At 37.6% G+C, this 25,745-nt stretch overlaps 1 protein-coding gene across 7 annotated transcripts in view; it reads left to right on the top strand.

Moving 5' to 3' along the window:
- The window catches only part of INPP4B (inositol polyphosphate-4-phosphatase type II B), a 292,966-nt gene that overhangs the window by 173,712 nt on the left and 93,509 nt on the right, over positions 1-25,745 (top strand). For 6 of the 7 annotated variants that reach the window (XM_075709899.1, XM_075709900.1, XM_009488861.2 and 3 more), the window contains exons 1-4: positions 4,666-4,725; positions 7,135-7,207; positions 13,444-13,591; positions 24,336-24,466. In XM_075709899.1, coding sequence (XP_075566014.1) covers positions 4,666-4,725; positions 7,135-7,207; positions 13,444-13,591; positions 24,336-24,466 — 412 coding nt within the window. Of the gene's footprint in view, positions 1-4,613; positions 4,726-7,134; positions 7,208-13,443; positions 13,592-24,335; positions 24,467-25,745 lie in introns of those variants that run through there. The other variant, XM_075709895.1, reaches the window with a different exon arrangement.

Genomic DNA, 25,745 nt, shown 5'->3' with positions numbered 1-25,745 from the left:
GCCACATATTCTTGCTGCTCATGATGGTGCTGGCTAGCTCCTTCCCTCACATTGGAGGTAACTGATACTGATGTGGTGATCCTTAAGGATATGGGATGGTAAGGAAATCCATATGTATAATAATTTTTAAATTAATATTAGAGGTATTATTAAGTAATTGTGGGTTTAAGCCTGAGCAGATTTCATGATGGCTTCAAAAGTCTCCCAAGTTTCCCTCAGCGAGTAGAACAACAGTGTTGCTTTTAACACTGATAGAAGTATTTTTTTTTTTTAAAGTTCAAAACATACTGTTTTACTCAGAATCACCTCTGCAAGGTTCATCAGCAGATGGGTCCTTGGTGACTCAGCTTAGGTGAGTGGGGACTGCCACAGGGTTATGGCTGTGGGAGGTGGAGTGAGCCCTGCAGTGTGCAGCCACGTTGGACTGAATAGTTAGGGATAGACTGAAACATTGCCAGCTTTGCTGCCAAAGCCTGCATCCTATGACACTGGATTATAGATCTGGTTTAGAAATCAGTCTTCTAAGACCTTGTCTCCTTTTCATTGGTCATATTCCAAATCCAGATGCTCTGTGGACAGGTATCACCCGGTGGGTGCTCCTTGTCCCAGGCTGCTAAAAAACCCCAGCAATTTTCTGACTCCATAAGCCAGCTAAAGTTTGAACCATATATGGGCTTCTTCACATTGACACTTTTTTTTATTCTTATTGCTGTATTCCCCATCCCCACTGTCCCTATGCAGGTTGGTCAAGGTGCAGTCCTTTGTCCTGTGGGTCTATAGTATCTCTTGTCTCGTGACTGTAAGCAATTTGATGCGGGGAGAGTCTTCGCTGCACCATGTGAGTGCAGAGTGTGCTTTTCGGCTTTGTTAAACTACAGCAAATGAACTGATTCTATCCTAATGCATTTTGAAGTATCCCAAAGCCAATGAATTATTCTCCTGGTGCTCTGTTGAACAGTGTGTATGTGTGAGATTGTCTCTTCCTGTCTGTCCAGGCAAATGGCATGAAGTGTATACACATACGCGTGTGTGTGCATGCAATACTGTTTCTGTTAGCGCAAAGTAAAATAATATAATAATAAAATAATATAATATAGGCCTGTTGTGACAGAACAAGGAGTAATGGTTTTAAACCAAAGGAGGATAGATTTAGACTGGATATAAGGAAGAAATTTTTTACAGTGAGGGTGGTAAAGCACTGGAATGGGTTGCCCAGAGAAGTAGTGAAGGCTCCATCCCTAGAAACATTCAAGGGAATTCAACATTCAGCTCAACCTGATCTGGTTAGAGATGTCCTTGCTCACTGCAGGGGGGTTGGGCTGGATGACCTCTAAAGGTCCCTTCCAACCCGAAGTGTTCTATCATTCTATGATAATATAAATTTTTATCTTATTGAAGTGTGATCGCTAGGCTTTTTTTATTTTTCCCACTGCATCACTTCTGTTTCTCGCTTTTAATTTTCTTTCAAGTAAAATTTTAATCTCATGATGTTGCTTGAAAGTTGTAAGTGCATGACAGAACTGTTGTTTGAAGACTGTTATGCACCAGTGGCATTTTAAAGTCACAGTGTCTGACACAGCTAATAAGGTTTCTCCCTGGACGTTTATAGAGTTCTTTGTTGATTTGTGTGCCTGTAGCATTCAAAAGACCTTCGGGGTTTTTTTGTTTTTTAAATTGTGTTTTCATATTTCCATGTGGAAAGATAAGAGAAATGGAGGAAGGGGTACAACTGCAATGCAACAGTCCCACTGTTTAGTTTTATTCTGTTGCACTACCTTCTCTTGCAGATACTGCATGTTTCAGATTGTAATATTACCTACGTATTAGACCATAACAGGAGTGATTTTGAGAAGCAAATAATTTAAAAAATTGATATAAAGCGAAATTAGATTGATCATATCTTTAAAATGTGTATGAAGAAAGCTTCCAAACACATACTGCTAGTTGTGCAGGCAAGCAATGCAGTGCTCGCTGCCCTACTGAGGCCAAGCCTCTAACAACAGCAACAAGGGGGAGTATTTAGTGTTCTAAAGAAAGGGAGATATGGGCTGAGAAAGCGTAACTGGCATTTCCATTTTTATTTGGTTTTACTCGAGCAACACCCCTTGTTGGCTTATATCAGTTCATTTGCAAATTGATCTCTGTTTTGCTCAAGGTTTGTTTATACTCTTAATTTATCATGATGTAATTTTAAAGCAGATCTGTTTTATGTAGCTCAGTCTCGGACTTGCAGGTCTCTGGCCTTAGAAAAATGTGTCCCCTTAAAAAAAAAAAAAGGGTGGGTAAGATTTTACTTCGGTAAGTCAAATGAATGCAACATGTTCTTTTCAGACCAGGATAACAGCAAAGTGCTGTTGCATATTTAATCAGCCTGCTAATGAGGTCATCCACTTGACACTTTGATCAGGACACGTTAAGCTGTTGAAAAATTTTCAGTGTTATAGCCACAGGTTTACTCCGATTTTTAAAGGTATATGTGATTTGCCAATATCTGTTGTACGTCCTTCCTCCTTGGCAATGCTGTAGTCCATTTGTTGAGGGATAGCCTAGTTTGTGTGCTGGTTTGACATGGGAAAGAGAAAACAAGTGAAGTCAAACCACTAAGATGTAGCAACTCAGGGGAATGTTCCTCATTCAGAAGACATTTACGTTGTTCTCATGCATTTCAAAATTATTACTTTTTTTTTTTTCATAAACATCCTTTGGACATTGAACCCTTCTTCCTCATTACTTTTCTTTTGTATATTTTGTTAATTAACGTAAGCTTCTTTGGTTGCAAGGCTATCTAGAATTTGTTCATTTTAATTGTTCCTTTATTGTCAGTTACGAATTTGGCTTAGAGCAAATGAAGCAGTGACACATGTAAAATATGAAAAATTGTGTGTATTTTGCAAGGCTGTATATAAGAACATATTTCATTTGTATAGTTGCAAGATGAGTGTATTTTACTGAGTCACATATTAAAGCATAATGGTTTGCAACCAAAATAATTATTTAAATTTGAAGCTTGGGGGTAGCTATATTTTGAGATGTTACTGTAAAAAATGAAAGTTTCGATTTAGCATGATAAATAAGTATCCATGCCTGAAAAGACTAACATATGTGCTTAACTTTAGTCGGTGTAAAAAGCTGGCATACTCTGACTTAATTGAGGCCTTATACTGCATGCAGAAATACAGATTAGTAAAATTGTGGGCGCTCAACGCAGAGACAGGGTCCTCACGCCTGGGGCATGCGCAAGCGCTCTGGGAAAGCCCGTGCATGGTGGAAGGCAGCGCGGCAAAGCCGAGCTGGGCTTGCCCGGCCTGGGAGCGGGAGACCATGCGTGTCAGCGCAGTGCTGCTCCGGGGCTCTCGGCGCCTGAGAGGCCGCGGGAATTGGCTCCAAGAGCCGTACTGCCCCAGCCGGGCAGTGTTTGGGGTGTTTGGGGGATTTCTCCTTCCTTTACTAATGTAATGTGAGGACTATTTTTTGAAGTTCTGGAAGGGTGTCTGTGTTGAAGGGGGTTTTGGTGTTTTCCTGCCCTAGGAATGTGCCAGTTTTTAATGGAAAGTGTTTTTTTTTCTAATATTACTGTTTCTGAAAGTCATTTTTTCTTTTTTATTCCCAGCCCTCTAGTCCCTCTTCTATGTATTCCTTTGTCCTGCTTCATCACTCTTCATCTTTGCTTCTGAGATTATACACAGTATTGCCCCAAACCCCCTTGTTTTCATTCTTCTTTCTCTCTGTGCTTTTGCAATTCTGCTAAACTTGTTCTCATCATTTTTTTTTGCCGATTTTTGCTTAGTGGCTCTTGCTATACTTTCCTCATTATCATTAAATGATCTGTTACCTTTCTTTCCTTCTTTTCCTAAAATCCAGCTGTTCAGAATAAGCCAGGGGAGATAGATGGTGCCATTAACATTGGTGTTTTGCTACCAGTGAAAGCTAAAAAAGCATTCAGTATCTTTTTGGAGTTTAAACCCTTGTTTCTTCCAAAAGGTAGTGATCAGTACTCTTCATTTGGAGATGTAAATCTGAATTGCTCTTTGGTTTTGCCTGTTTAGAAGTAAACTATTTGCGGAGATGATAATAAAGGAATCCACCTGGAACTATATTATCTTCACCCATATAGTTAAAGAAATGGGACTGATTCTGATTAGTTACTCTGTGGAGGGCCTACAAAAGGAAAAGTGGTATTCAGATTAGTTTCATTATTTTTGTTTCACAGGAGGTTTATTAATATATTGAGCATGTCCTTTCTTCACAGATTATGTTAGGAAACAAAGCAGTGTACTTTGCAGTGAGATTGCAGGTCTTCAGTGGGGTATTGGTGTAATATGTTACAGCCCTTTCTCTGATGGTCCACAGACAGAATAATGTCTAGAATGAAAACTTGGCCATGTTTGTGGGTTCTTCCACCATTTACAGCACTTACCCATCCTCCGTTTCATGATGAAAACTTTCATTGCTATAAAGAATTTGGAGAAAATACAGTATGCCTTATTGTTAACCCTTGCTTGTGGACGACGAGTTCATTACAGGTTGGAGAGGGGGCTAAATGTTTACTGGCAATATTTTTACTGAAGGAATGTGATGCTGCAAGTGACCCAATGTCATGTTTTTTTTCCCAGGACTTCTGATGGTGGAAAGACAGTTGGTACCATTGAAGTCAATCTTGTGAAGATGGGAGAGCTAGAAGATGGAGAAACAGACCACATCACAACAGACTCCCACGATCAAAAGGTAGAAACTCAGTTCATTGCACTAATTTAATTGGAATGATCAGCTGTACCAAATGCCTAAATTACTAATTCCAAATCGGGTTAAGGGCTTAATCAAAAATTTCTGGAATGAAGTACTATGTACACTTAATCTCCCTAAACTATAAATAGTTTTTCATGAAAATGTAGAGTAATACTCTGTCCTCAGTTTCCTAGTCCCTCCCCTTCTTAGGAAAAAAAGAGCTGATTTTGACCTCAACTGACCATATTTAATCACTCCTGATCAAAAACTGTCCATAGAGACGCCATAAATCTGACTTCTTTTTCCCTTGGACAGTTCCTCTGTTTTCTGCCCTTGAAGTCCTGTTCACGTGGATTTTTATGTGCAACCTGTGCCCACAATACTGACAACCTGGAAAGAATGACAGACAGGCAAGCCAAAGAAGAGGTGAATCCCCTTGCAAAGGGGCAGGTTCAGCTGCATTTCATGGGAGCACACAGTGGTGGGGAAAATCAACGGGAGGGATGGCGCAAAATTGGTACCTCAGAGTGCTAGAATAGGGCAGTGTTGACCAGAGGGTGTACGTAGCAAATCTGAGTTGGGGTGCTCATGGTGTGGGGCAAAAGAAAGGACAGAAGGGCTCGGAAAGAGCAAAAATGCTCTTAAGTAGGCAGGCTGTTGCAGGCAAAAGTGGTGGAGACTGGAGCTGGAGATGATATGGGGGGAGTGGATTTGAGAGGAATGGAGAACCAAAGGAGGGAGGGTGGAACGGATGGGCTGTCTATGATGACAAGAGGTTTGGGCTTGGGAGAGATTCAGAAATGACTGCTCAGAACAAGGAAATCGGGGTTTGAATGATTTGTGGTTAATGAAAAGGTCTCTTTAACTGGGTCACTGATCGATGGCAACCGACGTACCTGTACAGAGTTGCCTCCTCCTGGTATCTCTGCCTCTGCAGTCCCATTCTCACCGACAGAATATTTGCAACCCTAACATTATGGTGTAGTGCTATAGACTGTGGTGTATTCTGCTCTTAGTGAAAAAAAAATAACTTCAGGTAATGCTACCGGGAATGTAACATTCAAGACTGCATTTTTTTTTTTGTTTGGAAGTAACATATAAGAATGTATTTTTAGAGAAAGGGACGTTGTTCTGAATATCTTTTCTGCTCAACCAAAACAGTCTGATTTTGGGCCAAACTCTGAGGATAGATTTTACGCTTCTTTTTTCACCATTCTTCTCAAAGGACCTCAACGCCCTTTTAAAACAATGGACCAGTGGGACCAGTTCCAAAGAAGCCAACAAATGCTGTGAAATCTTTCTGGTTTTGTACTATAAAACTTCCACAAGATATGCATCATGAACTGTTTTTTCAGCCTTCTCTTTCGTTTAGCTTTTCTTCCATTGCAAAATGTGGAACGAGACTTCTCACAAGTATTTGAGATGTAATTAATGAGCTGTGTCTAGTTTGGGGGAGCCAGAAGGTTTTAATAGCATCATTCTAGGGGATTCTAATATTTGTCAAGAAAGACCAACCTTGGGACAGCTGTCTTTTCTGTGTTCTTTAAAGGAGTCCTTGGGTTTTATGGACTAGTTGCATCATGGAGTCTTAGTTTATATGTTCTTATGTTTATATGTTTACAAGTTCTGAGTTAGGTTTTCTAACTCATTAGACAAACTATGTGCAGGGAATTTCTCATGGAAGAGTGAGGTGACAGTTAAATTCAGTCTGAGATATCAACTGGTAGAGAGTACGTAATGTCTTGCTCTGCTTTGGGCTCTGCAACAGAGCATCCGAAAACTGGGGAAGCCCTGGAACAGAGCTCCCTATCACCTTTAGAGGCTATCTGTTTTTTTTTTTTTTCTCTGACTGAGGGGAGGAGGAGCATTAAAAATATATATATCCTAGTACATATAACATAAGTTTACACTGGTGGATATTTCCATAAACTTTTTATACTTTTATATGCTAATCTTATCAAAGAAATCTTCCAATTCACTTGTATAACAAATTACTTTAATCACAAGCTGCGAGCACATTTTAAAGACTTTTTGTGGGTCCTAATTTTCCCTTGTTTAAAAATTCATGGAGTGCTTTCTGACACTGTGCATGTGAAAACTGCCTTGTCAAAAGAAATGTCTCTGAAAGCACAGAGCTTGTCAAAAATTATTTTAACTTCTGTAATTGTATTGGTAGGAAACCTGTTTTTATTATGGAATAGCTGATCATATTTTGCTATTTTCTCTGCAATAATTCTGATTGTGTTACAATATATTGAAACAGAAATATAAAGATAAAAATGTAAATTATAATTAAGGGCTGGGAAGTTACATTATCAATGATGTTTTTCAGTCTGCCATTTATAAACTGCTATGAATCTCCTTATAACACCTGAACATGTTACATTTGTGGTTGCATTTCTTCTGCAGTGTGCATTGGTTCGTGAATGTACAGCCACTGAAGGCTTAAGTGGTAAAGACAACTTGCCTTCATTAAATGCAGGTAAGTATTCTGACACCCATAAAAGATGACTGTTGCAGCGCTGTATCAGATCCTGAAGAAACCGCAGAGATTTGGGGCAGAGCTCTTAAAAGGCCCTTCAAATGATGCACCAATTTTTATGTTTAATATTTTAAAGTTTTATACATATTTGACGGTATCATTTTACTGAGAAACGTGAGGAAAACTTTCAGAAATGTCAATTATGCTTTCTGAAACAGTGCTAAAATATCCCATTCCTACATCTTTACTGACAGTCTTGAAAATCATTGAACAGTGACTTCAGCGGGCATGGAATTAACCTCATAAGTTTTTGTCATGTCGTTGCATGACATTCTGTTAAAGTAATTATGCATTATTTGCAACTGAATACCCTGGAGAGTTAATCTCTCTCATAGCTGATGAAGTGGCCATTTCAGTCTGGTCTGGAAGCTATATGTCCTAAAATGAAGGAAGCTGTTGGCAAGGCATTCTCAATTCTAGGTCAACTCTGGGCTTGCGTGTACAGTGTTGAATAGATCTATTTCTGTTTCATTATACTGAGAAATATTATATGCTGATATGCTGCACCATAAAAGTTTTATTAGCCCAAGTTTATGAATCTCCATTACTCTGCTGTAACAATGTCACAAATAAGTTATATGGGTCATCTGAAACCACAGCACTGTCAAGAATTCTGTGTATTTGCTGCATACAGTTGAAGAGAAATATTACTGAAGTTTTGAAACCTTTTAAAACGTTTACTGAAACTTTTTCATACGACTTCACTGATAGGACAGGAGACTTATTAGACTAGCTTTGCAGTCTGAAGAAAGCACTAGAAACCTCCAAAACATAGTTTTTTCCATGTATGTATGAATGCTGTAATTTTTTTTTCTGTGATTTGTTGAGACTAGATCAGAAGCAGGGAAAATTTTTTTTCCTTCAGAACTGCTATTTCTTTTCATTGGTTCAATGTGAGACTAGATATGTTTATGGAAAAGATATTCACTGAGAATTACTAAACGTGCAGGAACTACCTCTGGCTCCAGAAATTCCTGAACTGAAAATAGCTGGAGGCAGGGAGAGTATCTTGCATCTCTAGGTATCTATTTACGGCTCTTCTTGGAGGCAAGATACAGAGCCAGTTGAACAATTTGGTCTAACTCAGTGCGGCCATTCTTTGATTCTGATTCTGTATGTCATCCAGGGAAGTGGGTCTTAAAGAAATGACACTTCTGTTCAGAGAAAATGTTACTCATTCCCAACTGATTCTTTTCAACTTGCTGCCACCATTGAGTGGGTTTGATTGGGGTTTATTGTTAGGGTTTTTTTGATGGGGAAATGCTGTACTTTGGGGAATGTATTTTGTTGGGACTGTTGGAATTTCCAGGGTAGACGTCAGTTTTACGAATAATGAAGTTTAATCACTTTGTCATGAATATTTGCACGTGATTCTACAGTGTATCTAGACAGCGCTTAACATATCTATATTTATTGCTCTCATATACAAACACACAACAGAAAACCAAAACCCTCACCCTACCCAACACCGCTAGGTTTTATGAAGTCAAATATACCGTGGAGGGTTTTTTTGTCATTTTTTGATTTTGAAAAGAGTTGAGGGGAAAGAACAGAACTGCAGATGTGTATACAAGTAATGACAGCAAGCAGGACACTGGAAAGAGTTTTCAGTCACAGGATTTTCTCTAATAAGTACTTATTCTTCAGTCTGTTTCCTGTACCTGTGACTTCCTCTTCTCATCCCAGCATTGCATCCACTTCCCTGCTGACAACGGGCACCACTTCCAGGTTTTGTCAGTCCCACTTTTTTTTATTGAATTCCCAATTTCTTTTCTTAGAAAATTTTAGCTCTCCTTTTATACTTTCTGCCTCTTTGCTCAACCAGTGAGACTTCTTTCCCAGCATTTCTCCATGACTGGGCTTCACATGGATCAAAGCTCTCTGTGTTGTCTGGGGACTGGCTTTCTCATATGGGTACCAGTGCTGCCCTTAAGCGTATTGTGCCACACACTAGCTGTGCCCAAAAACGTATTCATCCACTCTGTATGAATGACGTTGTGCACAGTTTTGTTGGTATTAGAAGCTGGGAAGGATGCAAGAATTTTCAGTAAGGGTAGACCCTTGGTGCATGTATGAGGTGTTAAGTTCAAGGTTTGAGTTTTCACATACTGAGATTTCTTTCCCAAAGCTTATGTCGTTGTCAGATCTGGGTAGATTGCTGTGGATATGGTAAAATGCACCTCTCTGTGAAAGATTTAGTCAAAATTCAAGTTTTTAAAGCACAGAACTTTCTATTGCAGATTTCTGGCCTCATTCTGTGTAGCTGGACCATCTTAACCGAAAATTTCAAAAAACAGTCGGTTTAAGCCTGACAGATTTGCAGTGTGGCAAAATTAGAGGCAATCAAAAACAAGGACTGAAGGGAAAGGAGCAATATCAGTAACGTGGTAGAAGTGTATTACAGGCAACCTGACAACATGAACATTGCCTGCACTACTTTCCCTGCTGTGTACATACAGAACTATCTGCAGTACAGTATATATTCCATATACATAGGTATTTAGTACATGTGTATACTGTTGTAAAGATTTCTGGTTCTTTCTGTCTCATGTTGTTTATCAGGCCTTCAAAACTATGAAACTGAAATAATACCTCTACGTGAATCTTTAAGCCTGTAGGCATAGATGCACATGGCATTCTTCTGAAATTTAAATCTTAATATAAGGAACTTGCAGCCCTCAAGTGAGTTATGAGGCACTTATTGAGTGAGTGGGAATGAGCTTCATATTTCGCAGAGGCTTATCACTATTCCATTTATACCCCAAGAGATTGAATTTATGTGTCTCAAAATTCAGTTATTTATTTATAACACTGGAGAGTTTGCCAATTGTTTGCATGTAAACATGTTGCGCTTTACAATAAAAGAGAGAATAAAAGTAAGTGAAATTAAGCAAAAATTAAGAAAGTTGAAATTATTCTGCCTGAGAAGAATACCACCTATGCTACAAAGGAAAGCATAAATAGAAACACTGTTAGTAAATTAGTATATGGCAGCGGTATGCTTTGATCTATGTTTGATAGGGAACAAAAATGAAAACAGATTATTCAATATTTTATTAATTTTTTATTTTACTTGCAGGGGAAGCAGTGTAAAGGATATTGCATGGAATAAAAAGCACAAAGGTCTTTAAATTTAAGAAGAAGAATGTCCAAATATATGGATTGTTAAATATATGGCATTGGCTTTTAGGCTTCATGCTATAGAAAAAGGCTTTTAAAATAGTTTTTTTTCTTTTTAACCACTGCAGTTCATCTGGATTTTTTTTTTTCAATGCCTTTCATGATCACTGTCTAAATACAGGAAGGATTACCTTTATGAAACTTCCACTCATTTTAATAATGACTTTTTATAAAGGCCAAATCTCGTCTTGCCATTCTTACTGTTTGGGTGGTTTTACATACCTTCTGGATTTCTTTTTTAGACAACTTGTTGTAATTAGAAAGCAATTCTTGTTGTAATTGGAAAGGAAAATGCATCTGAAATTTTTATGGAGTCACATTACTTTAGTAGTTCTGTTTATAAGAAAAATATAAAGTATCGTGCAGCTCTTATTGACAATATCAAGCTTTAGCACTACTGCAAATGGGAATTACTTGGATTGCATGTGAAAACAAAATTCCCAGGCTTTTTTCTGAGTTTGTAAATGAAACTTTCTTCATAAATCCATGGAGAGCTGTTTTGGAAATTTTTTTAAAACTTGCAGCACACTTGAGATTATCCCTGTCTGAAAATTCAGAGTTGGAGATAGTACCTGAAGAGTAGTTCAATAATTCTAATAATGGTAAAAGTCAAAACTTTTGGATCCACATTTTCAAAGTGATTCCTAGTTTACTTGCTATCATGCTGCAGTCATGGTGGGTTTTTTGTTTGGTTTTGTTTTTTTCCCGTGATGGTGGTGGTGATAGTGGGGACATGGGAGGAAAGAGACTGTGGAGCTACATATGTGCATTAGGTTCTCACAGACAAATGTGGATTTTTAAATGTAATAGATTCTGAGTGCAAATTTAAGGGCTGTTCTTGGAAAAATATCCTCTGATAACTTCTTAGGAAGTAGATATGAAAAGATAAAATAGAGAAAAGAGCCTTTTCTGTCTGGGGCATCATTGTTTGAAATGCCCTGGTAAAAAGTATCAGCCTGCTTCCTCATGAACATGTGGCTCTACAGGAAAAAACCCCAAAACCAACAACAAAAAAACCCAACCCCAAATTAGCATCTGTTTTGGCAGGTTTCTGTTTAAGGGTAGACCTGAATTAGCCCTTAGTTACTTGAGCTCTCCCTGACATCTGAAGATTGTCATTCCCTGTCTTGTTAATGGAAGGTGGTGGGTGCCATATGTCTACTTTGTGGATTGACAGAGGCTGTCAATATTACTGACAAAACTGATTTTGCTAATTAGAAGAATCTCAGCAAAAGAGGAGGAAAATAAGAAAGCATCACAGCGTATTTTAATCAAGTAATATAATAAAGCCCAGGCACTGGGTGTAGGTTGATCATAGGTGCAGGATGTGGAGATGCTATTTTTTTGTAGTGGACGATAGTTAAGTCTGTGTGGTGAGGATTCTCAAGCTGTAAAATGTGTATAAAGATGCTTGAACATCGAGGTATTTTGAGTGTTAGTAGTAAACAAAAATTGCTGTTATTCATATGCTATAGCTATCAAGCATCTATTAGGCTTATTTCATAACAGTAAGTGAGAATTTTGTTTTTGTAAGTAAAATCACTAATAAATAAAGGCAAAATGACTCTAAAAAGGCTTCTAGTTTCTCATCGAAGACTAATGATTAGAGAGATCTCAGTAGAGCGATGGGAATAGAAAACAATACATCTGCGATGACTTAAACATGATTATTTACAACATTCCTTTCTTTGAGTTGCCAACAGCTGTTTTATTGCAGATACGTTTGCATCTGTGGTCTTGTTTTAGGCCTTTCCTAAAGGACTTCTATAAAAAAAACCAGTTTGATTAGATAGACAAGACAGTTTTTGTGTCTTTGGTAACTTCGTCTGTGTTTTTTTTCATTCTCTATAAATCAGCCTACATAGGCAATAATGGTGGCAGTGAGTTGTGAAGCTGAAATTTCTATTAGTAGATGTCGTTTTGACAGCAACAGTTTCCTTGCAGCGCACATGGGAAATGCATTCCTTTGAGTTATAGACCATTCAGTGGCAAATCAATGGGAGCCGGCTCTAAGGCAGCTTTTTCCAGAAGGCTGATAGAAAGGTACTGTTGGAGGATTTGGATGGCTGTCCAAAGTCATTCCGAGTGAGGAAGCAGTGGATGTATGTGTTAAATGACAATCATTTGTCTCCCAGTAAGCTTACCAATGTAGTCAAACAAAACTTTTCTTTCTCAGCTTTTTCCACATTTGCTCTTTCTGGAAAATCAGCTAAGGAAGGGGTGGGAGGTGGGGAGGAAAGGAGAGAATAGAAATTTCCCACCTTTATTATAGAGCATCATTGTAAGATCTGAATGGAAACGTAGCCAATGTGAGAACTTTAAGATAAAAAACCATGGTGCGTTTTAAGCATAACCTTCCAAGACACTGAGTAACATGATTTTCCTATGCCAAATTACAATAGTGATCAGAGAACAGTGTGTGTAACATATTTACAGGATTGTTATATTTATTTCTGTGTAGTGGCAGTCTCCTGACCATCTTAGTGGTCAAGTTCCCTTTAATGTAGATACACACCATCTATCTGTGTTAATGACTTCTGTGTGTGCATATCATGGAGAAGATGCATGAGATATAGCTAAACTCTGAGGCATGCTTCACTTGTCCCATGTGATTTATTAGCAATGCGAGTGATTCTAGCAGATGGTAGGTGATGGCATTGACTGTATGCGAGTTCATTGTTTATTTGTGCATTCCATTTTTCCTAACTGTATCTTAAGTGTAAGAATAGAGAGCACAATTTACATTCTCACTACAGTGAAATCCTAAATTCACAGGATACCTACTGTGCGGGTAAAATGTGATTTATCTACTGCACTAGTAATATTTTGTCCTCTGTATGCTGCTATAATAAATTAAATAAAAATTTAAGGTCTAAAATGAATTCAGGAAGCAAGGGGGGGAGGAATAATGTATTGTTTTTGGATGAAATTGTTATAAATTTTCAAAGAGTCATATAACCACAGTAAAGCAATGATATAATTTCTCCTGTCTGCAGTGTTAAAAAACCCGATCTGTAAGTTATATAGATTCCCTACAGCTGACAACAAGTGGATGCGGATCCGGGAACAGATGGCTGAGACAACCCTCTCTTTCCATGTTCCTAAAGAACTCATCAATCTGCACATAAAGGAGGATATGAGAAGGTAAGGAAGAAGTAGTAGCAATAGTAAATACTGAATTTTATTTTTCTGAGTTGGAATAATGTAAGCGATGAGCTAAAAATATTAATTTGTAGTATGAAATAGGCAACATTTTTTGGCTGCTAAGATCTGTAACTGAACAACAGAATTGGTCGCTCAGAATTTTTAAGACTCCAGTGACTTCATAAGTTCTGAGCAATGAACTGTGCTGGAGTGCAGTCATGACTTTAAATGTGTAAGCATCAAGATTTGGTTAACAGTATAAATATTCTGACAAGTTAACATTTTATAAAGAAACAACACATCAAGGGTGTGAACTACATTGTAGTATGTTTGGCTTTGTGTCTGGGCAGCGCTTGTATCACAGACAAACATTGTGCAAGCAATGGAAAATGACGTGTTTGTAGTTAATAAAGGAGCAATGAGAGTATAAATCACATGCTTCTAACTAATGTGAATTAGTTGGCATAAGAAAAGGGTACCAAAGTAATGTAAGTTACTTACTTTGTTCATGTTTGGCCTTGTAACCAGGAGGGACACCTGAGGATCATTACAATATGAATGGCCTGGGAAAAAAGAGGATAGGGAGCACAAGCGTCCCAAAAGCTTTTGTATGTCCAAATTCCCACTGCAGGGACTAAAATGGCAGCCTGTCCTTGAATACTTTTAAGTTGTGCTGATACAACTGTGGAAAAAAAGCAATATTTCAAGCAGTCCAGGGCTTCCCTGAAAGCATACCTTCTCTTTCCAATGGTAATGGATGGTGTAGAAGAAGATAGTGCCTCTTTCGCCATGAAAGTTGCCTCACACGCAGGTGGGCATCTGGTGTCAGGTATGAGAGTAACACTGTGAGCTAGTGCTGCATCCCAAAGCCATCCTGTGCACTTTCAGGCAACTCCATCAGAGGGGGTTGCCTGTGGTTGTTTACAGTGGTTGTTTGTCCTGCAATAGGAGCTGCTTTTTCTTTTTTTTTTTTATTCACCCCATCTGCTTCTTCTGTATGATCTTTTTATGCCAATAGAACAGCAGGTGGGAGACCAGAATCTTGCTTTTAATAAAGTCAGTGGACTGATACATACTTATGCATGGTGATGATGGGTTATAAAAATCATATGAATTGTTATAATACTTTATTTTATTCATTTAATACAGTGTTTAGGCATTTATGGCCTGATCTGGTTTGAGAATACTAATGTGTAAGTTTTTTTTAGTAAGCAATAAAAATAGATTATGCTGACTTGCACAGTTCATCCACTTCTCAGATTTTCATTTACCCATGGGGCAAATGCCTTTTAAATGTTAGGGGATTACCTTAACCACTTTTACTACTGCTGCATTATTCTCTCCAAAGGCATAATGCAAGTAATACCACTTGCTGTTATTTCACATTGTAGCATTCACCTCCTTAGGTAAAGTAAAGAATCACCATGATTTAGTTTCTCTTTTTTTTTTTCTTTTTTTCTTTTTTTCTTTTTTTTCTTTTTTTTCTTTTTTTTTTTTTTAAAAAAAAAAAAAAACCCACTTATTCAATACTCACTGAACTAAACAAAAGCTTTGGAGAAGAAGCGGAAGTAAAAGTTGCTCAAAGATTGAGGCAAGTGGTTCTGATTTTCCTGACTGCCAATGTGGTTAGCTGTTCAAGCCTAGTCCAAAGTGTGGGTGTGAGAGAGAGACAAAGTGATTGTATCAGTCTGAGGGAAGAGGTAAGGTCAACCAAAGAGGAGCAACAGCTTGTGGTAGAATACTAGCAGGTGTACAAATAGAGGTGTCTGTGTCACCTGTCACCATATAAGCATGTAGGTTAGACCCTTTAGGTTTGTGTGGGCTTTGCTTTTTGGAATAATTGCAAAGACAAGTGCTTTTGTGGACTCCTTACATTTCATAGAATCATAGAATCGTTTAGGTTGGAAAAGACCTTTAAGATCATCCAGTCCAACCATTAACCTACACTACCAAGTCTACTCTAAGCCAATCAAGGGTAGACTAGACTAAACCATGTCCCACAGTGCCACATCTACCCGTTTTTTGAACACTTCCAGGGATGGTGACTCCACCACCTCTCTGGGCAGCCTGTTCGAATTCTTGACCACCCTTTCTGTGAAGAAATTTTTCCTAATTTCCAACCTAAACCTCCCCTGGCGCAGCTTAAGCCCATTTCCTCTCGTGAGGACATTGTTGATGTTAGTCCTTGAACTTGTACAAAACTTACACCATACCATCTTGAGGCTATTCTCTTCTGAAGTATCCTTCTCTGCATCTTTTTTTCCCCAGTTAGTATAAACGAATAAATAATTTTGTCTCAGAGGCCACTTAAAATCATAGATTCATAGAATCGTTTAGGTTGGAAAAGACCCTTAAAATTGTCAAGTCCAACTGTTAACCTAACGCTGCCAAATGTTGTCCAGGTATTTTGCATCTGTCATGCAAGATTAGCCAAGTAGTTCTTCAAACCCAATGATTGTAGAAAAATCTTAGTAGTTTACAATAATTGTTCAGAAAGTTGGTTGACTCATATAATCTAACCTTGCAGTTGTAGATGTAACTTGTGTTGCCCTAGATCAGCACAGCAAGAGAATTCGGAGACTATAGAAGAAGCTGCAGTACACACGTCTTTCAGATTTGCCACTAAAGCTCTTTTGAGTTCCTTGGAACCAAACTTGGCTTTGGCTGAAAAGAAATTCCACCTGCTTATGGCTGAATTTGGCCCATGGCATTTGTGGTCACAACCCATAAACAAATTTCAAGGATAAATTGCTGAACTTCCCTTGAACCCTCTCTCCAGAGTACAAAGCACACTTAAGCTTTCTTCCTGCATCAGGAATGTCTGTCCTGTCCCAACTCCAGTAGCCTCCTCTTGTACAAATCTATGGTGTTTGTCTGTTTTCCGATTTCTTTCTTGTAATGCTACAGAATGAGGACAAAGTTCAGACTTTCTGAAAGATGTATGTTTTTCTACTACCTTTTAACACACAGAGAAATGGGGACTCAGGCAGAAATGCCATGTGTTGGGAGTAGGCATTGATTTTTCTGGACCTTTGCATGTTATTTTTTACATGACTTATTTTTGAGCAATTGCACTGCAAAAACATTCTATTGATAGAGGTAATAGCATAAAAAAAAGTTATTCTGAGTAAGCTTACCATGACTTTTGAAGCTGTTTGAACTGACCACATTTAGACAGGCACTGTTAATATGCTATCCACTTAGACTTTTAAAACCTTACTTCAAGCAACTACCTAGCACAAATGTTCACAGAAGTAATTTTTTCAACACTTAAAAGATCTCCAAACGTGTCACTAGAATGTAGCTCAAATGCATGTATATGCAGTATTTACCCCATTGTGCATCAAAAAGGATGCAAAACCTTTCTGTTACTCTCCATCAGTTATTGCATAGAGGAATACAAGTATATGAATGTAAGTGTAACTTGAATTTTTGTGAGTAGTGTTTAGACAATTGCCCCCCTCAAACATGATCAGCTTAAAAATCATTAATTTATAAGCTAAAGGAGAAAGTATATTTTAATATATGAACACTATATAATTCTCTGTACTCTTGATTTTGCTGCTCGTAACTAATTTTGGAAAAGATGGTCTCTGTGAAAGTATAAGGAGTTTTCATGTCAGACTTCATGAAGTAAAATTTGCTGGGCTTTACTTTGTTATTGGGTGTTTAAAGTTGCAGTGCATTGGAATGGAGTAACAGTACCCGATTTGTTTTGTGATAGTTACTTCTACATAACGTTACCTATTATTCAGCAGTGCTGAAAGCTATAAAATATTAACTTACATACTGACTGTCCTGTCAGAGAGGGGGTTTTGTTGTTGTTTTCTGCAAAATCCACCCAGGTATTAAGACTCCAGAAGATCATTCTGTACCTGTCAGCAATGCTTCTTGGAGACTGGCTGCTAAAATTTCTAGATGTTATATTTGTGCACAGCATGCCCCAGTCTCAAAGAAGTCCATAAAGCAAATGATAAAACCTGCAGGTCATCTTAGAGTCTCCCACATTATAGTGAAGGACAATAGAAAACCAAAGCAAAAAATTAGCTTCTTCTCAAGCTTATAATTATTTTAACATGCTAAAATTCTGTCATCACAAAAAACATTTGAACTTTTTTACGTTGTTAACTAGAGATTTTGCACTTACCAGTACTTATGTGTGGTTCTAATAGCACTAAGTTGAGTGTAATTTTGTCAGTTCATGCCAGTGGGGGTGCAGAGAATATAAATTAGAGGCGTTAAGGTGCTAAGGTGATTAAAAAAGCTTTGTACAATTTTATTATGTTGCTCGTGCCATAAAGATCCTCACTGTTTATTTTGAATGAGGCACTCTGATTAATAAATTGGGGAAAAAAGAAAACAGAAACCCACAAAACTGTTTAAATGCTTGAGAAATCATGCAATTAAAATATGATTACTCTTGCCACATATATGACGTCAAGCTGAAAGAAAAAAAAAAGGTGTAAATAAAAACTATGAGAGTTAAATAGTTTTGCTTTATATCATAGGACTGAAGCGACATCGGTCTTAAGATGATTCTAGTGTTTGCTGATGAAACAGTAAAATTTATAAAACAACCAAACAAAAAAACCCACCTAAAACAATTCTATACACCATTGCTAGTTACTAAAATATAATTTAGGATTCAAGTGTAAATTCCACAGATGCCATTCTGAGTATTACTGAATTTGAGACTCTCTGCAGTCATGTGATGCAGGAGAATTAGCCTCTGCTATTACACGCTAATCATAGAATTAACCTCAAATGTTCATGCTGTTTGAAGATCTTGAGTCTTTCAGAGATAAACTCAGGTAATAAAATATCCAAGGAAGGGAAAGAGTTTTAAGGCAGAATGAAGAAATGGGTTTAATTTAGCTTATATATTGTCTACACTTTTGGATAATAAAAAGGGGATGGTGATGGATAGAAATGCAAAATGAATTTAAAAACTCCAGCTCTCAGGAACAGTATAAAATATTCTCAAACCTCTGCAAATCCCAGTCTATTCTCCGCATATACACAGAAGAAACAGGTTTTTAAGTATTTTTAATGTGTTTGGTGGTTTGGTTTTGTTTGGGGTTGTTTTTGTTTGGTTTTTAAACAATGTTTAAGGAATGCAAAAGTTAGGCACAACTTACACTTCAGTTTTTAGTTACTTGTCAGGTTGGGCTTACCAGAACCTGAAATAGTTTTGGGAAATTCTGTAAGAAGAGAAAAACAGCAACTGTTTTCAAGGGGTTCTAAATGAAAACTATTAGGAAAGAAAGAAAAATATCCTTTTATTAATTTTTGTGGTAGCTTCCCCAGAAGGGATTAAATCCTCCTTAGTAATTATTTGTCTGTTCTAGGAACAATATAGTAAAAAGGCCATGATTCTTTTATTTCTGGAGAGGATGTTATGTTGTTTTGGTGTGTTATTGCCTGTATATTACAGGACCATAACTTGTGGTAAAGAAAAATGAGAGTAATTTTTATCTTCTTCTATTCTACAAAAAAAAGATGAAAAGGTTATCCATAAACATGTACACTTTAAAGTAAAATTTGTTAGGAAAAACAATTCCTGTACTCCTTTCCTTAGAAGGAAGCTTAGAAACTTCCTTTACTTCTGAGTGATTGAGTCATGCCCCAAAGCTTATGGTTTATATTTACTCCAAAGCTCCTATTTGATAGATATTCAGAGCTTTGCCACCTTTATAATATTATAAAACTTCTGCAAATATAATCTGCAGAAATGTCTCATCTGTTTTGAATCCTGCTAAGCACTTTGCTTCTGATGTTTTATAAAAGTGGATTTCAAAAGCTAATTTTGCTTGGTGGAGGCAAAAAAGCACTTCCTTTTATTTGGTTTTGAATTTGTCACGTTTGCTTCACTGGGAATTGCATCACTGGATTTTCGAAGCTGAATGAATCACAAGTTACTACTTTGTCTTCATACAGCATTTGTGGTTTATGTGCTTTTATCATATGTCCTCTTAATTATCTCTTCTTTATATAAATAGACTGATCTTTTCAACTTCATCTTTCAATTTGTGAAGCTTTGTGCTGTGTCCTTAATGATGCAAATAGCTATTTCTGTTGTTCCTTTTTCTGAGACAGAATAATCAGATCCAAAAAAGTTCTTTGAGGGAATGCCCGCTTCTGATCCATCTCGCTCATCTTAATATCTTGCTGCCATTTTTTGCTTTATTTTGATTTTATTGTCACTGACCACAGGTTTTCACTGTGCTTTCCACAATGGTGTCTGGACTGTTGAAACTAGTGGTAGTTTTGCAAAAACAAGTTCATTGGGAACGTGATTTCAGCGTTAGGACTTTCTACCAATGATTTTTGAACATGATGCATACCACTCGTTCAAAGTACTCCTTACAGAATTCAGTATTTTGCATTTTCGGCATTGAATATGTTTCCTTTAGACTTCTAAGCTGTTCCTCTATCCTTGTATCCAAAGTGATGAGACAGAGTCTTTTTCCTTTGCTATGGTCATTAGAGCGCATGGCACAAAGCAGAGACTGTTTAAGTAGAAATTATCAACATGAATAATACAGGAAATTCTTTGTGCCTCTTCCAGGTACTTTTAGTAGTTTACTGTAATCATGCACCTAAGGTGTTCTTAACAGTAAACAAAAATAAAAGCATGAGTTAATAAATCGAAAGGTAGAATATTAATCTGAGCCTTGGGTGCTCAACCATCATTTGATAATGCACTTAACTGAACATTTTTTTGGAACCAAAAAAATTGAATGTAATTTTACTTTGAGTCTAATGGCAACAGTATTTAATTACTGGTAACCTCAGAAATTTATCCAGTCATGTAGCGTTTACAGATTTCTGGTTGCCCTGATGTAGTTGTTCATAAAGCACAGATATTTCAGTCCAGCCACAGATCCTCTCAAACCATCCTACAGATCGGCGTAAGAGCTTGCACAGTGACTGTACTGACTATCAGCAGGGGAAGGCTGGGCAAAGCTCGAGTCCCCTAAAGGGCGAAGTGCCCACGAATTGTGGCTATGTAAATCAGTAAGTCATTCCGAGTAAAAGAAGTTATTGGTTTTTAAGTAGGAGCCTGAAATGAAGGTTCGTGACATTTCTAATAGTGCTGTGGGATCCTGAGGAGTCTCATAACTTATTCTTAGAATTTTTCATCTCTTTAAAATTGTGTTGTGTTAGCACCAATGCTCATTAATCTTTATATTAATGATCAGCGTGGTATATAGTGCTTTCAGCAGATCCACTATTGAATTTTTCTGCCATAATGGCAGAAAAGAGTTTTGAAGAAAGGGTAACAGGTAGATTTTAATTTTTTTAATGGGAAACTTCTTCCAACCATAATGGGAAGTGCTCAGTGAAAGCTGGCATAATTAGTCTACTAAAGCAAAGAATGGATGCAAAAAACAGAAAGCACCTGAGAAAGGCTTCTCGGTAATAAGCTATTTAGCTAATGTTTGAAGTGGAGGAAGAGGAATGGGACAGACTGTTTACATCCACATTCTGGTTAAATACAAATGGGGCAAGATTATGTCAAGGCCACCAAGGAAGATATTGAAGTAATCAAGACGGGAGACGACGAAAGTTGAGACACGCTCCTGGGTGGGAGTTTCCATTGTGCATTGACAGAACAGACTACCTGGGAGACAGTTTGAGGAGCTGAACAGCAAGATGTAGACAAAGCTTGGATTTCATTCTGTAGGAAGGGTTGAATTCGATGCTGAGCACAGGATCTGTCATGCTGATGAGTGCAATTACCTGGAAAAGACTTTGAGAGGGGATTTGGAGTGGGGGAAGAAGATGAAAAATAGCTCTATTTTAACAATACTGAGTTTGCTCTGAGCTTACTGCTCTGTTGACAAGCTGTTCAAAATTCCATGGCTGCATTGAAAAGGTGAATCAGTAACTGATTGGCCCTCTGTAGAACCAATGTATGCTATAAATATTAATTTTCTTCTATAGCACAATTGTTGTTTGACACAATTACTGGTTGAAGTGTGTTTTTAAAGTTATTCAATTAAATAAGTTCTGGTATTACAGTATTATTAAAACAAATTAAAGATTTTTTTTCAAGATTGGTGTTGTGGATATTAGTACTAACTATAAACTTCCAAATTTGAAAAATACTGTGTTTCTTCAATCGGTTTACTTTTGGGAGGGGCCCTTCACGATAATGATAATAAAGCTTGGTACTATGCAATATTGTTGATGGAGCTTAGATATAGGAAAGATAATTCTTTTTTTCAACCATAACTCAGAGCTGTACTGAGTCAACAACAGCAGTAACAAATAGTAAGAAATCACAAGACACAAATAGTATGTAAATCCTATGTCTTACATATTTGCATTTGAAAAAAAACATATAAAATGTACAAGATGGCTGTTTTTGGAGGAATAGTGTCTATGCCATATAATCCTGTTATCTCATAGTTTTGGTTTTACTGTATTTTTAAATGAAAATAAATTTAGAAAAGGTAGTATTTAAAGTTTCCATGCCATATATACTCAAGATTACTATAAAACTGCTCACTTACTTTATTAAACCATTGCAGATAAGATGTGTCTTTTTATGACATACTAGTGGCTGTATTTTGACTTCAGCGATGTGTATGTTTTTCTGAGATGAAACAAATGCAAGCCTTGTTGACAATGGTAAGAGAAGGATTTGACATTCCTTGAAAACATGTTAAAGTTAATATGGTGGGATTTGATCTTTCCCTTCCTCTTGCTGTTGGTGTCAATGGAGTTAACTCATAGTCAGCTGGTAAAACCAGTTTTGGGTTTTGATTGGATATTCTAAGCTGAGATAAGGCCTCTCTACTCCTGCTGTTGCTTGGCTTGAGCGTGGGACCAACAGCTCCAGGAGCGGGCTTAGATAGAGGCAGGAGAGCCGAGCCCGAACAGTAGGTTTCCCATGGGATAGAGGGCTCTGAATGTGGCGTGTTAATGTGCCCACCTCTCACTGTGTAGTACTTCTCCAATCTCTGCAGAATACTATAATCCTGTATAGGAGGAGCAGTAAAGTTTTGGAGCTCAGCTAGGTCCAAACATTGTTCCTAAAACTATTAAAATAAGACAACAAATATTAAGGGCTAAAATATCTTCACTGCAAATAAATAGAATTGTATACCCTGCCAAATCTTATGAGCTTTTCTTAGGAGGAAGCCCTGAGATTTTCATTTAATGGGATGTCTCAGTTTAAGCTGCTAAGATCTTGCAAGGAAAACGGTGGTTTTGTCCTCTTACTGCTGGTAATCCTTACACTACAGCATTGCCAGTTTGTATCAATGGAGGAAAGTTGACCTGTTTCATCTACTTCTGTTCTTCTTTCAGGAATGAGATGAAAAAAAGTAATCATACATCATTACTAAACTCCCAATGAGTTCATGTATTGTAATCTTTGTTTCCATTTTGATACTTTAGGTCATGTATAAACAAACCAGCTTAATTCTGCTTCCAGTGCAATCTGCTTGATTTTGCTTGTTGTGCTAACCAGGAGCAGAATTATGCCTATATAGCTTATTCTAATACTGTTCACTCTAATGCAAAGGTAACAATGATGGGGAAAACATCAGTGTATCAGTGTGGGGCTTTTCTATTTAAGAAATAATTTTAAGGCTTTTTGGCTAGTGGTTAGAATTGTTGCAGTAAGTGTAGCTCTGTGTTCCTGTGCTGCAGTCTCATTGGTCTTTTTCTCCTGCTTTCTGCCTCCTCTCCCCTGGTTTTTCCTTTTTCTTCAGTAACTGTCCTACATGCAAGAGATGTCCTCTAGAACACTTGAGACTTCCAGGAATTGCAGTGAAACAGTCTGCTTGATACTTTGAGGAAAACTAGTTGGTCGTGTTGCACAAGTTTTCTCCTGAACAATTCCAAGTGTTTGAAGACTTGAGATCTTTTATTTTCAGTTTCTTTAAAAGCAGATCCCCCAAAGTGGCTCTGGGATAGATATACAATGAATTTACTTTGCAAGTGGGGAAAACAAACAGAAAGCCCAGTGTACTGTAACTACACTTGTTTGTGTAGGAAATTAAAGTGATCTCTATTTCACTCAGGTCAGCTCTCAAGAGTGTACAGGAAAACAGATAATTTGCTAAAGGATTTCCTTTTCAGTTTTCAGTGACATGTTTGGTTACCATAACACTGCTGTTTTGACCTGATGAACACAGCTGTAAGGCTGAAGATTAAGTTTTAGGGGACTGGTGGGGTTTTTTTTTGGTTTGTGTGTTTTCTTTTGTTTTTAACACTAAAGAAATGCTGGTGTGTTGGTTAAACTGACATTTGTAGAGACTGTGCTAGAACGGAGTTTATGATGTGTATGAAAGTATCTAAAGAGTAGAGTGTATCAAAACAGCTATGCTGCAAGCGTTGGAGCAAATTTGTATTCTTCATAATAGTGTTTAATATTTATTGAGGAAGAAGTTACTTGCTGTGAACACAGCTCTCTGGAGCCTGGAAGCCTTCTTACCTCTAGGGAAGAAATAATATTTCAGTTTGCAGGCCATTGCATTTGTACCAGATGAGTTTTGAACAAAAATTACTGTATTATTCACTGATTGGGCATTCTTTATTGTGTGGCTGAGTAACAGAGCTGAACTCAGCAGATTTTACAAGCATCATGAAAAACAGATATTATTTCAATTAGCAAGTGCTTTTGATGTTTTTTTTAACAAACTGGTTTTGGATTAATTGGATTAATTTGGATGAATGTTAATGGATTAATGAGTTAATTAGTGCTTTCTCTTTTTGCCTTTTGATACAGGAATCAGGAACTTAAAGACTTGGGAGAACTTGCTCCTCACTGGGACAATATGCGCAAAAGTGTTATTGCTCACTGTGATCAGATGTTGAGCATGTACCAGGATACTCTTGTGGAGCTTGGGAAGCATACAGGTATGACAGTAGCCTCTCCTCTTCTGGAGCAGTTAAGAATTAACTAGATTGATTGTTATTAAATAGTGGCATATTCAGCAGAAATAAAACATAAAATGGAAGTATTTGTAATCGTCATATTTCTGAAATACTCACAGGTGCCCTATTTCCTCTTCTAAATTTTTGTCATGCATTCCATCAGTTTTTCCCAGTTAACATGGTACATGGTTACACAGCAGCCAAAAAAAAATTGGAGAAGTGGGGGTTTGTGTTTTAATTGCCTGTTCCCTTGAATATACTGCTCTGCTAGTATTGAATACCATCTGCCAATTGAGACCGGCCTTATAGGTAGTTTTGTCAGTTTTTCTTGAAACGTAACTTAAGTTGCATTTAACAGTCTGCAGGGTAACAGTAAGATCTGCTTTGCACATCCTTAGTGTAGTAGTTGTCATTGCCCGCGTTGTGCCAGAAAAGCACAGAATTAATATGGGATGGGCAGTCTGTCCTCAGTCCAAAAAACAGCATATGGACTGCTTTGCTTTTTTTCATGTGGAGATGGTGGTCTTATATTCTGATATGCACTGAGTGCTTGTTCAGTTAGTATCTGCCTGAGTCCTGTGGTCAGGGTCTATAATGTATCGTAGTGTCCGCATGCCAGTGGAATAAGACAGCATCAGTCACAAACGTGCAGAAAAGGCAGCCGGTCTTTTCCTCCTGTAGTAATTCTTACTCACAAAAAAGAACAAGAAAAGACTGCAGAACAAATTATTTCTTCTTTTGAATTTCTTTTCTTTTGATTGTTCACAAATCATTCAAGGAACTTATGATAATTCTTTTCTAATTTGTGAGACTACTGGAATTATTTCCTGAATAACACTGTATTTTGATCAAACAAAACTTTCTGTCTGTTTATAGCATGCCTTTCTGCCTCTTCCTGCTGATGGGACCCCCCTACCCTTTCCCCTACCCCAGTTTTTGAGATGTTCTGGAAGGAAATGGCCACATTTGTTCTGAATTACTACAAAGGCCTTGGCGTTGTTGCCGCTTTCTTGCTGGTGTCAGCTTTCTAACGCCAGTCCTCCCGGTGACCATCGCAAATATGTGTTTTTGATGACTGTGCAGCCGTTACTGCTTGCATATGCTGTTTCGCTCTATATTCTCACCACGTTCCCACTGTGGCCTTACTCCCACGATTGTGCGTGTGTAGGTGTAGCAGTGCATGTCAGAGGTAAACGCTGTGCGTGGCGTTACATATATGTAAGTTTGCAACCTAGAATATTTCTGAAAAAGGAATACATTA

The sequence above is a fragment of the Pelecanus crispus genome, chromosome 4 (genome assembly GCF_030463565.1).
Source record: "Pelecanus crispus isolate bPelCri1 chromosome 4, bPelCri1.pri, whole genome shotgun sequence".
Taxonomy (NCBI): Eukaryota; Metazoa; Chordata; class Aves; order Pelecaniformes; family Pelecanidae; genus Pelecanus; species Pelecanus crispus.
The sequence above is the reverse complement of the archived record's forward strand: the minus strand, read 5'-3'. Positions and strand labels throughout refer to the sequence as shown.